General features: G+C 37.9%; 1 protein-coding gene across 2 annotated transcripts in view; it reads left to right on the plus strand.

Moving 5' to 3' along the window:
• LOC408960 (protein slit) overlaps positions 1-17,091 on the plus strand; it is a 491,344-nt gene that overhangs the window by 471,863 nt on the left and 2,390 nt on the right. Inside the window, exons 8-30 of one of the 2 annotated variants that reach the window (XM_006561437.3) lie at positions 229-392; positions 1,091-1,162; positions 1,280-1,351; positions 1,428-1,499; positions 1,907-2,050; positions 2,713-2,876; positions 5,642-5,792; positions 6,523-6,669; positions 7,978-8,049; positions 8,148-8,219; positions 9,242-9,411; positions 9,876-10,077; positions 10,178-10,249; positions 10,513-10,584; positions 12,227-12,298; positions 12,384-12,547; positions 13,169-13,388; positions 14,573-14,882; positions 14,959-15,172; positions 15,397-15,858; positions 16,183-16,380; positions 16,511-16,660; positions 16,814-16,953. In XM_006561437.3, coding sequence (XP_006561500.1) covers positions 229-392; positions 1,091-1,162; positions 1,280-1,351; positions 1,428-1,499; positions 1,907-2,050; positions 2,713-2,876; positions 5,642-5,792; positions 6,523-6,669; positions 7,978-8,049; positions 8,148-8,219; positions 9,242-9,411; positions 9,876-10,077; positions 10,178-10,249; positions 10,513-10,584; positions 12,227-12,298; positions 12,384-12,547; positions 13,169-13,388; positions 14,573-14,882; positions 14,959-15,172; positions 15,397-15,858; positions 16,183-16,380; positions 16,511-16,660; positions 16,814-16,953 — 3,576 coding nt within the window. The remainder of the gene's footprint in view (positions 1-228; positions 393-1,090; positions 1,163-1,279; positions 1,352-1,427; positions 1,500-1,906; positions 2,051-2,712; positions 2,877-5,641; positions 5,793-6,522; positions 6,670-7,977; positions 8,050-8,147; positions 8,220-9,241; positions 9,412-9,875; positions 10,078-10,177; positions 10,250-10,512; positions 10,585-12,226; positions 12,299-12,383; positions 12,548-13,168; positions 13,389-14,572; positions 14,883-14,958; positions 15,173-15,396; positions 15,859-16,182; positions 16,381-16,510; positions 16,661-16,813; positions 16,954-17,091) is intronic. The other variant, XM_006561438.3, reaches the window with a different exon arrangement.

Here is a 17,091-nt window from a genome sequence, read left to right on the forward strand (position 1 = left end):
AGCACAAGCTAAATTATTCATATAATTTATAAATTATTATTTTTAAAGTTTCAATCCATAATTTTTCAACTATATATAGCACAAGTTAAATTATTCATACGATTCTAAAAATTCTTTTTGCTAATATATATCGATAACGCTATTATCATCATGCTCGATTCCAAATTATTTATTTTTTATCGAATTTCCACAAATAATTCGATTCGATGGGAAATCTTCTCGAAACAGGAGCACGAGTTCAAATGTTCTGGGCCGGTTGAGCGTACGGGATCAGAGTGCAGCGCGGAACCGCAATGCCCGCATCCTTGCAGATGCGCTGATGGTATCGTCGACTGCAGGGAGAATTCTTTGACGAAAGTACCCACTCATCTCCCGGAGGACACGACCGAATTGTTCGTATAATTTACTTTGTCACCGCGTAGAATTTGCCAAATATCTCTCATTTGCATTTACCAAACTTTATATATCATAACGATATATAATTAAATTAGTGTAAAAATAGTATAATAATAATAATGAAATTCAAATTTGAGATGAATGAATATTCGAATATTTTTGAAATCTTGCCAAATTTCAACGATTCCAATTTACGACGAAAACTTTTAATCATTCGTATCGATTTCTTTTCTAATTCAATGTTAATTTAATTTAAAACTGTTCGAATGAAATTTCGAAAGATCAGAATTGGTTAAAATTTTTTCACCGAGGAAAAAAGAAAATTGATTGCTCGATGAATGAAATATGATTACGTTTATTCTTATACGGTCTCTGTTAAATTAATTTCGGTAAATGTGACAAAATAAATAAAGAATGAATGAAACATCGACGGCGTTACAAAACGGTTAATTGCATTATAATTGAAAAACCGTGTATGTACGTACGTACGTTTCCGCTATGACGATGATTGTCGCGCTGTTGTTAATAAAAACCAATTAATTTGATGCTCGCCAACTTCTTCCCTTCCTTCCGCAATGGCAATTTCTACGCGCGCGCAAAAAAAAAAAAAAAAAAAAAAAACAGAGAAAAAAGAAAAATCGAGTAATCGCTGAAAGTTTGTTAACTTATCCTCTATGTTGTCAATCATTCGCAGACGTTTGGAGCAGAATCGTATCACGGAAATTCCGCCCAAGGCTTTCTCCCCGTACAGAAAACTGCGTAGAATGTGAGTGACGTTAGCGATTAATCCAATTTATGTTTCTCCATGTATTTTATCTGACGACGTTTAATTTTTTTCTATTTTTCCCCCCTTTTTTTTTTTATTCCTGGATGCCACGTGCAGCGACCTCAGCAACAATCAAATTAAAAAGGTGGCGGCCGATGCGTTTCACGGGTTGAAATCATTGGAATCACTGTGCGTATATTATATTAAAAATTATTTGATCCGAAATAAAGAGTGTTTCGCGAATAAAATTGTACTCTTCTTGCAGAGTATTGTACGGAAACAAAATCACCGAATTGCCCAGCGGATTGTTCCAAGGATTGACCAATTTGCAGTTACTGTAAGTCTATGTTAAAATAAATTTTTAATCATTGACAATGTTAAATAATTCTCAAAAATATATATATAGTTCTTAAACTACCCCTGTCAAGTTGTCTCTCGTTTATTAATTCGATCGAATTTTTCGCAATTTTTATCAAACCAGACGGAGACGAATTATTTATTTTTCTAATTCGAAAGATCATTTTGCAATATTGAACAAGGAAAATAATTCAAAACGAATTTTGTCCACTTTTTCCCTCGAAAAATAGATTCGATCGAATTTTTGTCCGTTCCTCTCTTTTGACTTAGCGATTTAATCCCGAATCAATTTTAAAATAAACTCTACTCTCGCCCACTACTGTTTAATTATTCCGCGGATTGAGCGCGGGCGGATCGTAAATTGACGACGCAAAACGAACTTTTCAGGCTGCTGAACGCGAACGAGATATCCTGCATACGAACCGATCTGTTCCGAGATCTGACCAGCCTCACTCTGTTGTCCCTCTACGATAACAACATCAGATCCCTGGCCAATGGAACTTTCGCCAATCTACGAAGCATTGAAACGCTGTTTGTATCCCACCATTGGACCGTTAATTTATACAAATTACCGCGGCTTTAACGCTCGAATGCACGAAGAGAGAGAGAGAGAGAGAGAGGGAGAGAGGGAGGGATCGAATTGCAAACGCGTGTCACCGGTATACACACGATTGTGCGTATACCACGGAACTCGCGGAATATTCGAGCTCCCGATTGTTCGCTGATTGACACTCTTTCAACGTTTTCGCGCTCCACCGGGTTACGTAGAGGCAAATTGTCCGATTCTGTTCGAATTAATCCCGTTATACGTCCGTTTAATGATATTATTCGTTTTGGACTATTAGGGGATAATTGTACGGTAATTAATTGATACGTATTAGAGGATAGTTGCGGTGGAAAGATATTTCGCGATTGGGAGATTTTCAAATTTTTATTAATTCCGTTTCCACTGCGAATATAAATCTCTCCTATTTTCTTTCTTTCTTTCTTTTTGTTAAAAAAAGGGAATTAAAAAAAGGTTTTTTAAGTAACGTTTAAAATTTGAAATATTTAAATATTGAAAATATGCATAGCTTTTGTACATAATTTTTAAAAGATTTTCGATATTTTAACTTATCGATATATTTAATTTGATTGTTCAAAAATTTTGAAAGAATTTTGGATTTTTACGGGATAAAATTTTCTTTCCACAGACATTTGGCAAGGAACCCGTTCATCTGCGACTGCAACCTGCGATGGCTGAACGCGTATCTTCACGCGCATCCCATCGAGACGTCGGGAGCCAAGTGCGAGTCGCCGAAGAGGGCGCAGAAGCGGAAGATCGATTCGATGCGGGACGACAAGTTCAAATGTAAGGGTAAGCACGACCCGATTTTCTTTCATATTTCTCTCTTAAAACGCAACGCCGGAACACACAACCCGGATATACAAGTCGGTAATGCAGTAGGATATTTTCCATCTTTTGGCTGAACAGAGGGATCGTCGCTCACGATACGTGTTAAGAAATGGGTCAGTGATATATGAAAATATTTTTCAATCCGCTCCTTTTTCCCCTCGATCTCGAATTTTTTTCTCCCTCCTTGAAATTATGAATAACTCTTCCGGATTTCCAATTCTACTACGCTGCTATAAATATCTTATCGCCATCATTTTGATAATTATTTCTTTGTTTCGCTACATGTTTATTTTAATTTAACAATTTCATTGCCTACATTCCATGTAAAATGTTAAATAATTCGTTTATTCATCTATTTTACTTTCCTTACCTCATTCGAGGGGAAATTGCAAGTTATCTTAATATCGGGAAATGAGATGGCAAAGAGGATCGATCGTAGAACACTGTTCCAGATTATTACCATTATGTTTAATTAACGCTTCATCAACGGGGCACTTTTATCACGCCGTTTAATTCGAATTAAACCCCTCCGTGAAAATGGGTCGCGAAAAAAAGAACGTGTTCAAGCGTTTCGTCTAAATTTTTCTCCTCAAAAATTGGAAAAGTTGCCGGGAAATTTTGCATTCGCCGGTGGTAGTAGTAGGGATAGTAAGTTCTCGTTTGCCGGAAACGTGGCGTTACGATAATGCGCTACGACTACACCGTGCGTGCCAGCCAAGTGTTTATTTTCCGGTATCATTTTCCCAGCACACGAAACAACGGAGGAGGTGGGGCGAGGGAGGAAGAACGAGATTACATTCTGCTCGGCTAAGTGTAATTAGGTGAAATATAGCGGCGTGAGAAGGAAAAGCACACTCTTCCTGTTGTTGTCCTTGTTAATCTCGAATACTTTAAGAATTTTCCGCGCCTTCTATCCTCCATTATACATTATTTGCCTCATTTTGCCAACAGTTTCAAAACAGACCTCCTTTCAATCTTTTAACATCAACCAAAAGATCTAACTAACAGATCGAAAAGAATTGTCGCTTTTCAAAATTTTTAAATTATTATAACAACAGATTATTCGATATCTTAGAATAATAATAATTTTTCTAAACTTTAAAATCAAATTGTTCGATATTTATGTATTGTTTCGAGTAAGAAAAAGGAAATGTTTCGATCGCGGAAAGGAAAGTTGTAAAATCAAAATCGGAGGGGATTAATCGAAGTCGAAGATTGGCTCGCAACGTTACCTTGTTAACGTCGGCCGCGATAAATTTTGATAATGAACAGCAGTAGCGGCGATATCATTAAATTAAGCATCGACGCGATGCCATGCGCTCGTTTTCCGTCTCTCTCTCACACGTTAATTGAGTGTTGAATGTCACGGTGCTCACGAGGTGAATATGTTTATGTATGAGTACGCGCGCGCAGGTGATTTATCATCGCATTATACGCCGCATTACAAATTGTCCGCCGCGATACACGCGCGTAATTATATCGGTAATTTGCGTCCCGCGTTTAATAACGCTCTACACACGCGGTGTCGCGTGGCCACTTTCTCCAATCGTGGCTCCTCTCTCCTCATTCTCATAATTAGAATCGGACGAAACGTGAAAATACTTGGGAAACTTACGTAAGAAACTATCTAAGAATCGTGTAATTAAGAACGATTAAAGAAAATAGTTTGTCGAAGATTATGATTCGAAACTTGCGCGCCAAGATTGCAGCGAAGCTCCTGTTTACTTTGCCAACTTGACCCAATTTGAGCTGAGAAATAATCTAACCTGATCTGAATTTAACCTAAACTTAAGGCAAACCTAACCCAATTTGAATCATGAAAATAATCCTAATCTAAACGGAGATGATTATGATTAAAAATGGAAATCTGTTTATTTAACTTTGAGTCTATTTTAAAAGAATTATTCTTTCGAAAAACTTTCTCAGCCAGCCTGGAAATTATTTAGAACGTGGTAGATTATGCATATTACAAATCTTTAATCGTGCTTGACCATTTTCTTAACGTTTTTCACGATCAATAACCTGATACCGTATTTTCTTTCTCTCGTCCCTTGTTAAAAGTTGGCACATTTTCCATTTTCCTGATAATATTCGTGGAGATTAGATAGTTCCCTAATTTGCTACGTTTTTGTATAATAAATTGGAGTTGAGTGCTGCTATAATGGTACCGCAATTTCTACTTTATAAAAGCCCGGGGGCCATTAACAGTGACAGTACGTGTCATTTCGTGAGTAAAAGCTGACAGCGTGTAACATCGCGTTATACACTTTGGTTCGTCGATGTTGGCAGTGATAATGTAATATAATCCACCTCTTCGTCTCGGATATATTTGAAGAAGATTCGATTCGAATTTAGAATTATTACACGGGATATTATGCTTGAATGCAGATGGAATAAAATAGTTTTTTAGTTTCTTCTCTTCGATATAGGGATTGTTTCGCGGTAACAATTGTATGTTATTATTATTATTAATTGTAATAATTGTTGTTACATTCATTTATCATTTGTACGTTTTCAATTTTCAAAGCGAGAATCATTATCCATCGCGGAAGGGTAGCTCTACTAATTAAGATTAGCAATTTCAGACACGATGTTGCGTTTTCAAGCGCTTAAACGCTCAAATCATTGATTCATTCACGAGAGCGACGCTCTGCGGCCCTGAGAAGGAAAGGCAGATCAGACCAGATTGTTTGAAGTAGATTTTGTATCCGGCTGTTTGTACTTAGGCGACGAGGAGCTCTTGACGAAGAGAGCTGGCGAGTGTATCCTGCCTGGAGAGTGTCCAGATCCATGTGTTTGCAACGGAGCAACCGTCGATTGTTCGAACAAGAAGCTCACTTCCATACCGAAGGAATTGCCTATTTATACGTCCACCCTGTGAGTAACTCTCTTCATTCCTCTAAATTATATCATTCTTTTTTTGCAATCAATCTATCCACAACGATTACATAGAAATCATAATCCTGATTCAAACTATTATTTTCACTTGTTATTTAAATCTCAATTCCTTCAGATCGATTAAAGAAAATATATATTTAAAAAAACTCGTACGACCAATCGCCTAAATATAGCTTTCCAATCTGTCCAATTAACTATTATAATACTGATTAAAAATTAAGCAGTTCGACCAAACTGTGAAAATCGTAGAACCAATCGTTAAATATAGCTTTCCAATTATTTCCAATCTGTCCAATTAATCATTATAATACTAATTAAAAATTAAGCAATTCACGATCGTCCAACTATATCAATCGAGCGTTTTAACAAAGGATCAGATATCATCGGATTAGAAGGAAAGAAAGAAAGAAAGAAAGAAAGGAAAGAATCGATGTGGCCAGTCGATCGTGACGAGGCCCCTCCGTTCTTTCCTTTCCACGGCGCGAGAAAATTAATTCAAACGGCCGACAAGATAATTATCTGATCAAAAGTCCGGCCCGTGCGAGTCGGGGGAGTCCAACGAATGAATCGTCGAGCTATTATTCGAAATAAATTATTCGAGCTCGTTTAATGGATCGACGCCCTATAGCGCGATTAATTGCTCCGCTCGGAGTGTCGGCCGGCAAAGATAGAGACTTCTCTAACTTTCTCGTCTCCTTTCTTCGGCCAGGCTGTTGGCCAACAATGAGCTGGATAAGATCAAAGCTGATGGCCTGTTCGAGAAGTTGCCCGAGTTGCAGCATTTGGACCTAAGGAAGAACAAAATATCGCGCATCGAGGCATCCTCGTTTCAAGGCGCTCACAAGTTAACCGATTTGTAAGTTTTTTTTCTTTACTTTATTCTCCTCCATTTTTAGTATACATTAAAACGAAGACGATGATATATTTTTTAAAAAAATTTAATGAAAGATTGTTTGGAGTGGATGGAAAATTCTTTCGAATCATAATAAAGTTTAAAATGGTTTAATGATATTTTGATTTATCGAGGAAATAATTTGATATAAATTCAACAAGTATTTCGAATCTAATTTTATAGCCTTAAGTTTTAGCTTCTTACAATTTCCAAACTAATTTCTCTCTAAATTTATTATTACTCAATTAGAAAGTTGAATGTAAAACTTTAGAACATTGCAAGGAGGAAATTACCCTACTCTTTGTATATATGATAATCCAATTTTCATTTGAAAATTAATTAATTGAACGAACGAGGGGTGACAGAATATCTTAATTCGTCAGAAGACAAAATTTGCAAAGAATGTTGAGAGCGGAATAAAACGTTTAATTCGAAACTAGATCTAATTTAATTTTTCGTCGAATTGTTGTTCGTTTCTTCCTTTTTTATTTTTTTTTTCCTTCTCCCGAAACGTTTCTCTGGATGAGAGAAGTTTCGAATAACGGGGGTCTGTATTCAGACGAGTCGAGATTACTTGCGTTATTTGTGCCTAACTCGATCGGGACTTTGAAACGAGCTTTAACGAAGCAGAATAGGATTTAATTTTCAAAGGCAATTAACGGGACAATGGGTCGATTAATTAGATAGCCGGAGGGGTGGAGGGCGGGGATGTTACTCCCGTGTGTATTTTAGTACGGGCGAGTGCGGGGCATGAATCGAAATCGACGTGTGCCCCCTAAGGAGAAAACGAATCAAACGAATAAATATTTTCGTTTGAATCTAAAAGGAAAAAAATATTCAAATATTATTTTCACGAAAAAAAAATACACATACGAAAATTCTCTATTTTCTCTTCCCCATTTTAACTTTTCCAAGTTAATTCTCTCCTCTATTATTAGACGACGAAAAATTTCCAAAGAACGTGCGACGAACTTTTCCTTTTTTACTTTTTTCTCGAAAGAAAATTTAATTCCAAAGGGACAAAATTGTCTCGAGAAAGAATAACACTTTGATCATTCTCCTTTCCTCTTCTCCAAATCATTTCTTTTTTCGAAAAAAAAAAAGAATAATTTCTGTGCAATGCAAATTTTCAACGTACACGCAATCACGAGCATCGATTCCCAAACTCTCCCTTTACGGACCCTTTTTCCTCTTTTTCTCTTTAATATTTCGTATTTCATACGCCTTGTACTCGTATCTCTTCCAATGCAATAACGAGCTCTCGTTTCGTAGATTGTTGTCGGAGAACAGGCTGAGGGAGGTTCACAACAAGATGTTCACCGGGCTGACGAATCTTAAGACCCTGTGAGTAGAAACTTTTATGTCTCTTCATAAAACGGTATTCACCGCCGTATATATAAATATGCATATCTCTATATATATTCGAAACGTGATTTTCACAGGAACCTGCACGGGAATGCCATAACCTGCGTTATGCAAGGCTCGTTCGACGGATTGACGCATATACGCACCATGTGAGTACACCGTATAACGACACCGCATCTCTTTTCTAGACTCCCCTTCCTTTGAACGCGAAATCGATACTCTCTGGCGAATGTAAAATTGTTTATTGAATCTCGCCTTCGAAATAATATTGCAACGATAAACTGCTTGTGCGGAATTTATCGAAATTTGGTAGATATTATTGACTCGTTCCACTTATTCTCTATCTGCTCCAATCGAATAGGAAAAAATTTATTTTTCCTTGATACAGATATGATGGAAAATAGGAAATTTCGAGCATATAAGAAAATTTAAATTCTACTTTTTGAAATTCTTTTCAAATGATCAATCTTGATTAGTTTTGATTTCTCTATGAGATTGTCAAATTTATTAACAATTGCGAGAATAAACAAACATTGCAAATAAAATCTGAAATACTCTGCTCTCGAAGAATTATTTTATTCCTTATAACAGCAAAAAAAAGAACGAATTTCTTTAGCTGAGAAAAATCAAAATCATCGTCGTAAAATACACATTGATATATATATATTGTAGCATTAAAATCTTCGATTCGACGTTAATAATCACGTTGCAGAGAATCGAGTGAAAACGAATCGGTGGGATATGATCGAGAAAGTTCATACGTACGTATTTAATTATCGTTGAACGGTGTAACGAAGTTAATTTATAATTAATCGTTTTAACGACTCGTACCGATACACGTGGAGAAACAACGATTCCGAAAGTAAAATACGAGAATCAATAATCATCCGTTTCTCGTACGAGAGAGAGAGAGAGAGAGAGTATATACGCGCTCCGCCGTATTAAAACGCGAATATTTAATCGGATTAGTATTATAGAATGATTATATGAATTACGGTTCATCAATATTAACGAGACAACGATATGGATTCATTAATTATTACGTGTGTGTGAGCATTCAGCGCGGTATTTCCATTCCGCAGTTGACATCCCCCTCCACCGTAGTAAAATATATTTCGTGCTTACGCGCGCATAATTAATAGCAGCCTAATAAATTGCCTCCCATTTTCAGCAACATGCAAGGCAATCCTTTGTCGTGTAATTGTCATCTCGCGTGGTTCGCCGGATGGTTGAGAAAACGCGAAACGCCGTTGTCAGGCGTCGTTGGACACTGCCACGACCCACCAAGATTGAAAGATGCGATCGTCAAAGATATCCCCCATCACGAGTTCAAGTGCAACAGTGAGTTTTTTCTTTTCTTTTCTTTTCTTTCTATTTCTTTAACATAGCCCTTTCGTTTCATTTCGTAAATTAAAAATTTTTCCACCCCCTTAATACAAATTTCATGTCTATAAAAGAATTATCGAGGAGAAAAATGTTTTACCAGGAATCATCTATCGTAAAAAATCGTGTAAAATCTTTTTTGTGTTAAATTATATTTCAATAGTTTGAATTCCTTAAGCAATTATTAACAATATTTGGAACGAAGAGCCAAGATCCTTTGTATGGGAACTTTAAGTTGAATTTTAATTTTGATTTTTTCAGTTTATCTTTTCCAATGATTAAATTAAAAATCAAGGAAATTCAAATTCTTAATGATCCTGTTCCCATTCTTCTCATTCTCTTCTTCATTCTCGCGAGTCGCGCTTTCGATCGGCGCACGAACTCGAGATTAACGATCGATCGATTTACTTTGCGAACCGCAGACGACAGCGTGGGTTGCCTAGGAGACGATTACTGTCCACCCCAATGTAATTGCGCCGGCTCGGTGGTGAGATGCTCGAGATCTCAGCTTACGGAGATACCACGTGGGATTCCGCCGGAAACCACCGAGCTGTATTTGGACGTGAACGACATCAAGACGATCCAGCCGGAGAGGCTGAACCACCTGAGGATTCTCACTAGACTGTAAATAAAATACACGTGTGACGACACGTTTCAGAAAAGTGGGAGAAAAAGGGGAAAGAAAGATTTTAAGATTTCCCTCCCTTTCTTTTTTTTTTTCCAGGGATCTGAGCAACAATCAGATCGGGATGCTGTCCAACGATACCTTCAGAAATCTCACCAAATTGTCCCACTTGTAAGTAGGAGAAGTTTAAATATTCTTCGCTTCATTTATATTTTATCTAAAAATTAAAATTCTCTCTCTTGGAGGAATGGATCATATTTTTAAAAAAAAATTCTTCGATATTGTCCTATTTACAATTTTACACAGATCTTTAGAGAATAAAATAGATGTTGTATGATATAATTTGACTCGTTTTAAAAAGATATTCCATTCCATTTCTCTCGAATTCATTATCCAAGTGGAAACATTAACGCGTAATTTCGCGAATTTTCCAGAATTATCAGCTACAATAAGTTACAATGCGTCCAACGTAACGCTCTGGCCGGCTTGAAATCGCTGCGGATAATGTGAGTGTTCGAATCGCAATAATTCTATTCTCGAACAATAGGTAGATTTATACCGTTTCCTTTTGTACGTTTCGACATCACAGAGATTTCATAAATCATCCGGGGGGGAAAGAATGTGAAAATGATTCACAATAAACGAAAGTTGGCGTTGGGATCATTTTTCTTTTCCCGGGCGAAAGCATTTTTCCTCCGAATCCTTTCCAATATGCTTTCCATTATGAATTAGATGGGGAGATGCAATCGTTTTTTCGATAATGAAATAAACAAAAGCGATGGTGTAAACGAAACGAAACGGCGGGACAATTTATCGATCACAATCGTGCGCGATGTGATTTATCGTCGCACGTTTATTCACGTTTATTTGCGTTATTAATTTCTTGATGCGGGTAATTTGAGGAACGATCGTTCTTTATCATCGTAATTATTATAATTAATTCGTCGTCGAATCGTTGTACAATGTTGAACTACGAGGAGATACGGATTTGTACGGGATCGACGTTGCCAGGTTCATTGGAAATTATTATTGTTTTCGAAGGAGGGGGGGGGGGGGGAGGACGGATTTATCGTATTTAGCAAATAATCATTTGGTCACCAATTACCAGAATTCTATGATAATGACTGGTTTAATAATATTGGTTTCATTAATTGATAATGATTTTATTGAATTGTCCATTTAACGAATGTGCAACGAGATGCACAAGGTAAGATATGACAACAGTTTAAAACTTTCTGTTAATCTTTGCCAAAATTGTACCAATTGTACAAATTGTATAATTTTGTATGTATTGAAAAAGCGAATTATCCGATTTTATCTTCGATTTCCATACGAATTTAACCGCTCGTTAAGCGGTTACATTCCCGCGGTAAAAACATTCAATAAGACAAAACGTTTTATACGTATCCAATAAAGAATATTCAAATTTCCATCAAAAGGGAATTATCTGTATGTACGATTTTAACGTCGTTTTAAAATAAAATTAACGTCGGGGCATTAGCAGTTGAATATTCACGTTGTAAAATTAACATAACAGAACAAAAACCATTTATTCCCTCCCTCCCCCCCCGCGAAATGTTCCGATATAATCAAATTTTCTTCCGCGTTTAAAAACCAAATTACACGAATTTAACGTTTTTAACAACCTTAATGCCTTTGGTTTAATATTATTTAATTTTATCGAGGGCATCCGCGTGTTATTTTATTAAACTAAAGGGAAAAAAATATGAAACCCAATATGAAATTAATTTAATTAATAAAAATTCCCTACGATAATAATTCCGTTTCGATAAATCTAAATATATATAATAAGTGAATATAATCGGAGAATTAAAGTCTCATCTCGATAACTCTGATAGTTCTCGTGATAAAAATAAAAAGTCTTTCGCAAATCCTCCACTTCCTATACCAAATCGATATACATTCATTAAAAGTCTAAAATCTTATCTTAAATAAAAATATATTTATATAATTTTGATATATGATACAATAATTTTTCGATTCATCTTTATTATTCGTTAACTATTTCCCTTCACTCACCGTTATAAAATTACTATCATTTTATTTTATCTTTTATAAAAATAAACGATCGTAAAATTAATTTAAAAATATAGAAACTTTTTACCAACACGATCATTTAAAATCCAGGTCTCTACACGGTAACGACATATCGGTGATCCCGGAGGGGGCGTTCGAGGATCTTCAATCTATAACCCACCTGTGAGTACTCCCTCACGAAAGCGAACGCATTGCTTTCCTGAGACTGTCGATAACTCACCAATCCTGTATGTACGCGTGTTTACAGCGCTCTTGGGTCCAACCCGCTCTACTGCGACTGCAGCATGCGATGGTTGGCCGAATGGGTGAAAAAGGATTACGTGGAGGCAGGTATAGCGAGATGTATGGAGCCTCCAGCGATGAGGGACAAGCTGTTGCTCACGACACCTGCGACCGCATTCCAATGCAAAAGTATGTATTTCCTTCGACAGATATCGCGATCGTGGCGAAAGTGGCCAGCTGCGGGGATCAGGTTTTCTTCGAGCAATTGATTCGAATTTTATATATCGCGTGTACATATATATATATTTGCTGCGTCGAAGATCAGTTGATAGTGTCGATCAGTTTATCAGCTAAAGGGTGGTTTTCTAATAGGATGGAATTTATTATATTTTATCGTTCAAACTTCTCATTATCTTTGCTCGATCAATAAATCGCTTTTTTTAATTTTTGATCACCGTACTTTTTTATTATATTTAAAATAAGTTATCGCTACTATTTCCATGGATAATTAAAATTTTAATTATCTTCGTATCTCAATCGAACGAAATAATTAGTTGAAAAATTATATCTGTAGATAAATAGATATTCATTTGAGAGAGAAAAAGTGGGTCCACGATTTGTGAATATTGAAAAATTTGGATCAGCAGGCCGCTATCGACCCAACGATCGGCGAAAATCTATCGCACGTGCATATGTTTTTGATTTCTCACTGGCCTGGTGAATCAGTCTGTTTAGTTCATGGTTTTTTGGCCCGTTGTCACAATGGGGTACTAAAATTGCTCATTAATCGTAGACCTTTCTTCCGCGCAGCCAGCCAACAGCCAGCCGAGGTCTTGGCCAAGTGCGACCTGTGCTACACCTCGCCATGCCAGAACGGAGGATTTTGCGAGGCGCTCCCGGACAGGAAGTTCCGTTGCAAGTGCGCGCCAGGATATCATGGGGACAGGTGTGAACATAAAATTGACGCGTGCTATGGAAATCCTTGCGGGAACACCGGAACTTGTAAAGTATTGGAAGAAGGAAGATTCAGGTATCAAACGTCTTGACTAATATAACGTAGAGAATATTTTTGGCCAGCTCGTTCGGGTCTAATTTATATGTGCTCGTTCAGTGGTGCCCGTAGAGATCGAGATCCGCGATGAATTCTAATCGATAATTAATATTTATTCTTCTTTTTCTTTCTTTGTTTTATTTTCTGAAGATTTCGTTTCTTCAAAAAAATTCTGATTTCTAGAGATTTATTTATTTACGATGACAATGTAGTTGGATTAGAATTCCGCGGATATCGAATCGAAGATATATATATATATATATATAAATCTGTGCATTTGCTGTAGCTCGATTGATTTCTTTCAAACCTTCTACGTACGGAAGGCAGTAGTGTTGGTCAGAGATAAGGTAGACGTGCACGAAAAAAAGTATTTGGCGAGACAATAGTATTGAATATCTATTGTAGCTGTGCTGCATCGATCGTTGAAAAAAATTGTTGAAATATTCGTGTCGCTGGAATAGACAGAGCTATGAATTTGACGAAAGTTATTTCTAGTAGTATGAGTCGATGATTATGAAATCCTTCATACTTTTTCTCCTTTTTGTTTTTTTTTTTTTATTCCCCCCCTAATTTACAAACATGCATTGAAAGAGTTAATATTGTTGCGCGTATATTCCGAAATATACATAGGGAGAAGCGTATTTGCATTGTAAAAGCGCTGTTTAACGTATATAAGTAGAGTATGAAACGTAGTTTCAGTAGCAGTAAATTGCACGTACAAAAAGCGTGCACTGTTTTATGAATAAATAAAACGGGACCTCTGCACGTGAGCCCCGAACAGTACAACGTACGCGTAACGATCTATCGACGAAGCGATTATAATTCGTTAATCCTTCCTATTCTCGGAAAGCAATAAATAATCGAGCCTTACTTAATACCCTCCCCCAAAAATTCGTCCAATAATATTACTAACTTCTTCTAAATTCCAATATTCATATTAAATTGAAAAACGATCACTTATCTCTATACAATAAATATACAAAATTGTTTCGATAATAAAAATAATTTAAATCGAGTTAAAGAAAAATTCTCGAAATCTAAATTGGAAGGAGATACATTCGTCGATACGTCGGTTGCGCGTAACGTAAAGATCGATTGGCGGATATACCGCGATCGAAGATCATGGTCAATGTCTCGATTGACGATCAGTCGGTGTGCGACAGTTGCGACTGCGCCCCCGGGTACAAGGGACTTCGATGCGAGAACAACGTCGACGACTGCGAGGACAACAAGTGCTCGAATAACTCAACCTGCGTCGACCTCGTACAAGCCTACAGATGCGAGTGCGCCCCAGGATTCATGGGCGAGTACTGCGAGGAGAAGATACCCTTTTGCACAAAAGGGCACGACCCCTGCGAGAACGGGGGCCGGTGCGTCGACCACGGGACCCACTATAGCTGCGAATGCCCAATCGGCTTCACCGGCCTTAATTGCTCCACCAACCTGGATGACTGCGTTGATCATATGTGCCAGGTGAGTGCCGCGCACCCTCTCCTCCCCTTTCTCTCTCTCTCGAGGGATAATAACGAAGGATTTATTCTCGTTTTAGAACGGTGCTACTTGCATCGACGGCATAAACAATTACGAGTGTAAGTGCGCGGCGGATTACACGGGGAGATATTGCGAGGCCGCACCATCGACAGTCATGCTCTACCCGCAAACCAGTCCGTGCGCGCATCATGACTGTCAGCACGGTGCTTGCTTCCAACCCGCTCCCGCCTCCGCCGCGGACTACCTTTGCCAGTGCCACCCCGGCTACACCGGTGAGTAACTTTCTCTTCGAATTCGAAAAAGAGCGAATGAAATACTCGTTCCTTGCAATCAATAGTTATAAATAAATAAGCTTTGGAAAGCTTTGATAAATAAAATATTTCGTAAGGATTCAGAGAAGGAGAATACATCGAATATGTAGGGAACGATATCGAGAAGTTGTGTGTGTATATATATATACATAAATATATATATAGTTGAAAAAATGGGATTAAAGGAAAACGATGCGAGTACCTGACGAGTTTGAGCTTCGTGGACAACAGCTCGCTGGTCGAGCTGGAGCCGCTACGCACGAGGCCTGAAGCGAACGTGACGATCGTGTTCACGACCACGCAGGAGAACGGGGTCCTCCTCTACAACGGCCAGAATGGCGATCACATTGCCGTCGAGTTGTTCAACGGCCGTGTAAGGGTCTCGTACGACGTTGGCAATTATCCAACCTCGACGATGTACAGTTACGAAATGGTCGCCGATGGTAAAGCCCACGTGGCCGAGCTTCTCGCGATCAAGAAGAATTTCACGATGAGGGTCGACAACGGCGCGGCTAGAAGCATTATCAACGAGGGTCCTAAGGAATACCTGAAACTCGTCGCGCCTATGTACGTTGGCGGCGTCGCGCCCGAGGTCGCCAACGTAGCGTTCACCGAGTTTCATCTGCGGAACATCACCAGCTTTCAAGGTAAGATCTCTTATTATTACATCGATTAAGAAAAGGATATTTCTTTTTAATATAAAAATATAAATTTGACTTAATAATGTCACGACAACTTGGAATTTTCAAGAACTTGGAATTTTCACGCATGAGAAGAAAAATTAAGAAATACTTTATTGAAATCGTTTTATCTTCGATTGGTTGCCACGATATCGAAATTATCATTTTCCAGGTTGTAGAGTCATGAAATTTTCCCGATTTTAATAAAATTTGATAAATAATGATACGTTGAAAGCTCGTTTAATTAATCACGCGAACAATTTCCTCTCTCTTTCTTTCTCTCTCCTCAAGGCTGCATCTCGGAGATGTGGATCAATCACAAGTTGGTAGACTTCAGCAATGCAGCGAAGATGCATCGCGTAACTCCCGGATGCATGTCAAACGAGGAAGAAGCTGACGAGGCGCGAGACGTCGTGGAAGCGGAAGGAATTATGGGCAGCAGCAACGAGGAATCATTGCCACAAGAGGGGATGGATCACGAGCATTCCGGTATGTTGATCCAGTAACTTATTCATCGAATAATATTCGCGATACAATATCCTCTATTCGGAGATAATAATAATAATTTCGATCGATGATAAAAGAAACCATTTTTGACATACGCTCCCTTTCGTTGCAGACATCGTTATGACGGGACCTGGCACGATAATTTCCGATCCGTGCACGGGACACGAGTGCAGAAAGGGGTCACAGTGCGTGCCATCACCGATCGGAAATGGGTATACGTGCCGGTGTCAAACTGGGTGGCAAGGACGGTATTGCGAGAAAGGTACGAAGATTCATGATATAGAAATTCTTTTAATAAACGAATGAAAACGAGTAATAACCCAATTTGAATCGAGAAAGTATTTTAAGAAATTAGAAAAATTTAGGAGAGATAAGTGTCAGAAATTTTATTATATATATTATTTATTTCTTGCAGCACCGACGTGTCGCAAGGAGCACACCAGGGAGTATTACAGCGAGAATGGATGTCGGAGTCGGCGACCAGTAAAACTTGCCAAGTGTTGGGGTAGTTGTGGCAACTCTTGCTGTCTGCCGAGGAAAACGAAACGGCGCAAGGTACGAGTTAAATCAAATACTCGTCTCAACATGTTTAATTAATAGAATAAATAAATAATTCATAAATCGAATTGAGCATCCTTCTGGCATCTCTCTTTCGATGAGCAAACGTTATTAAAAAAAAAATAATAATGGAAT

Source organism: Apis mellifera, linkage group LG8, assembly GCF_003254395.2.
Source record: "Apis mellifera strain DH4 linkage group LG8, Amel_HAv3.1, whole genome shotgun sequence".
NCBI lineage: Eukaryota > Metazoa > Arthropoda > Insecta > Hymenoptera > Apidae > Apis > Apis mellifera.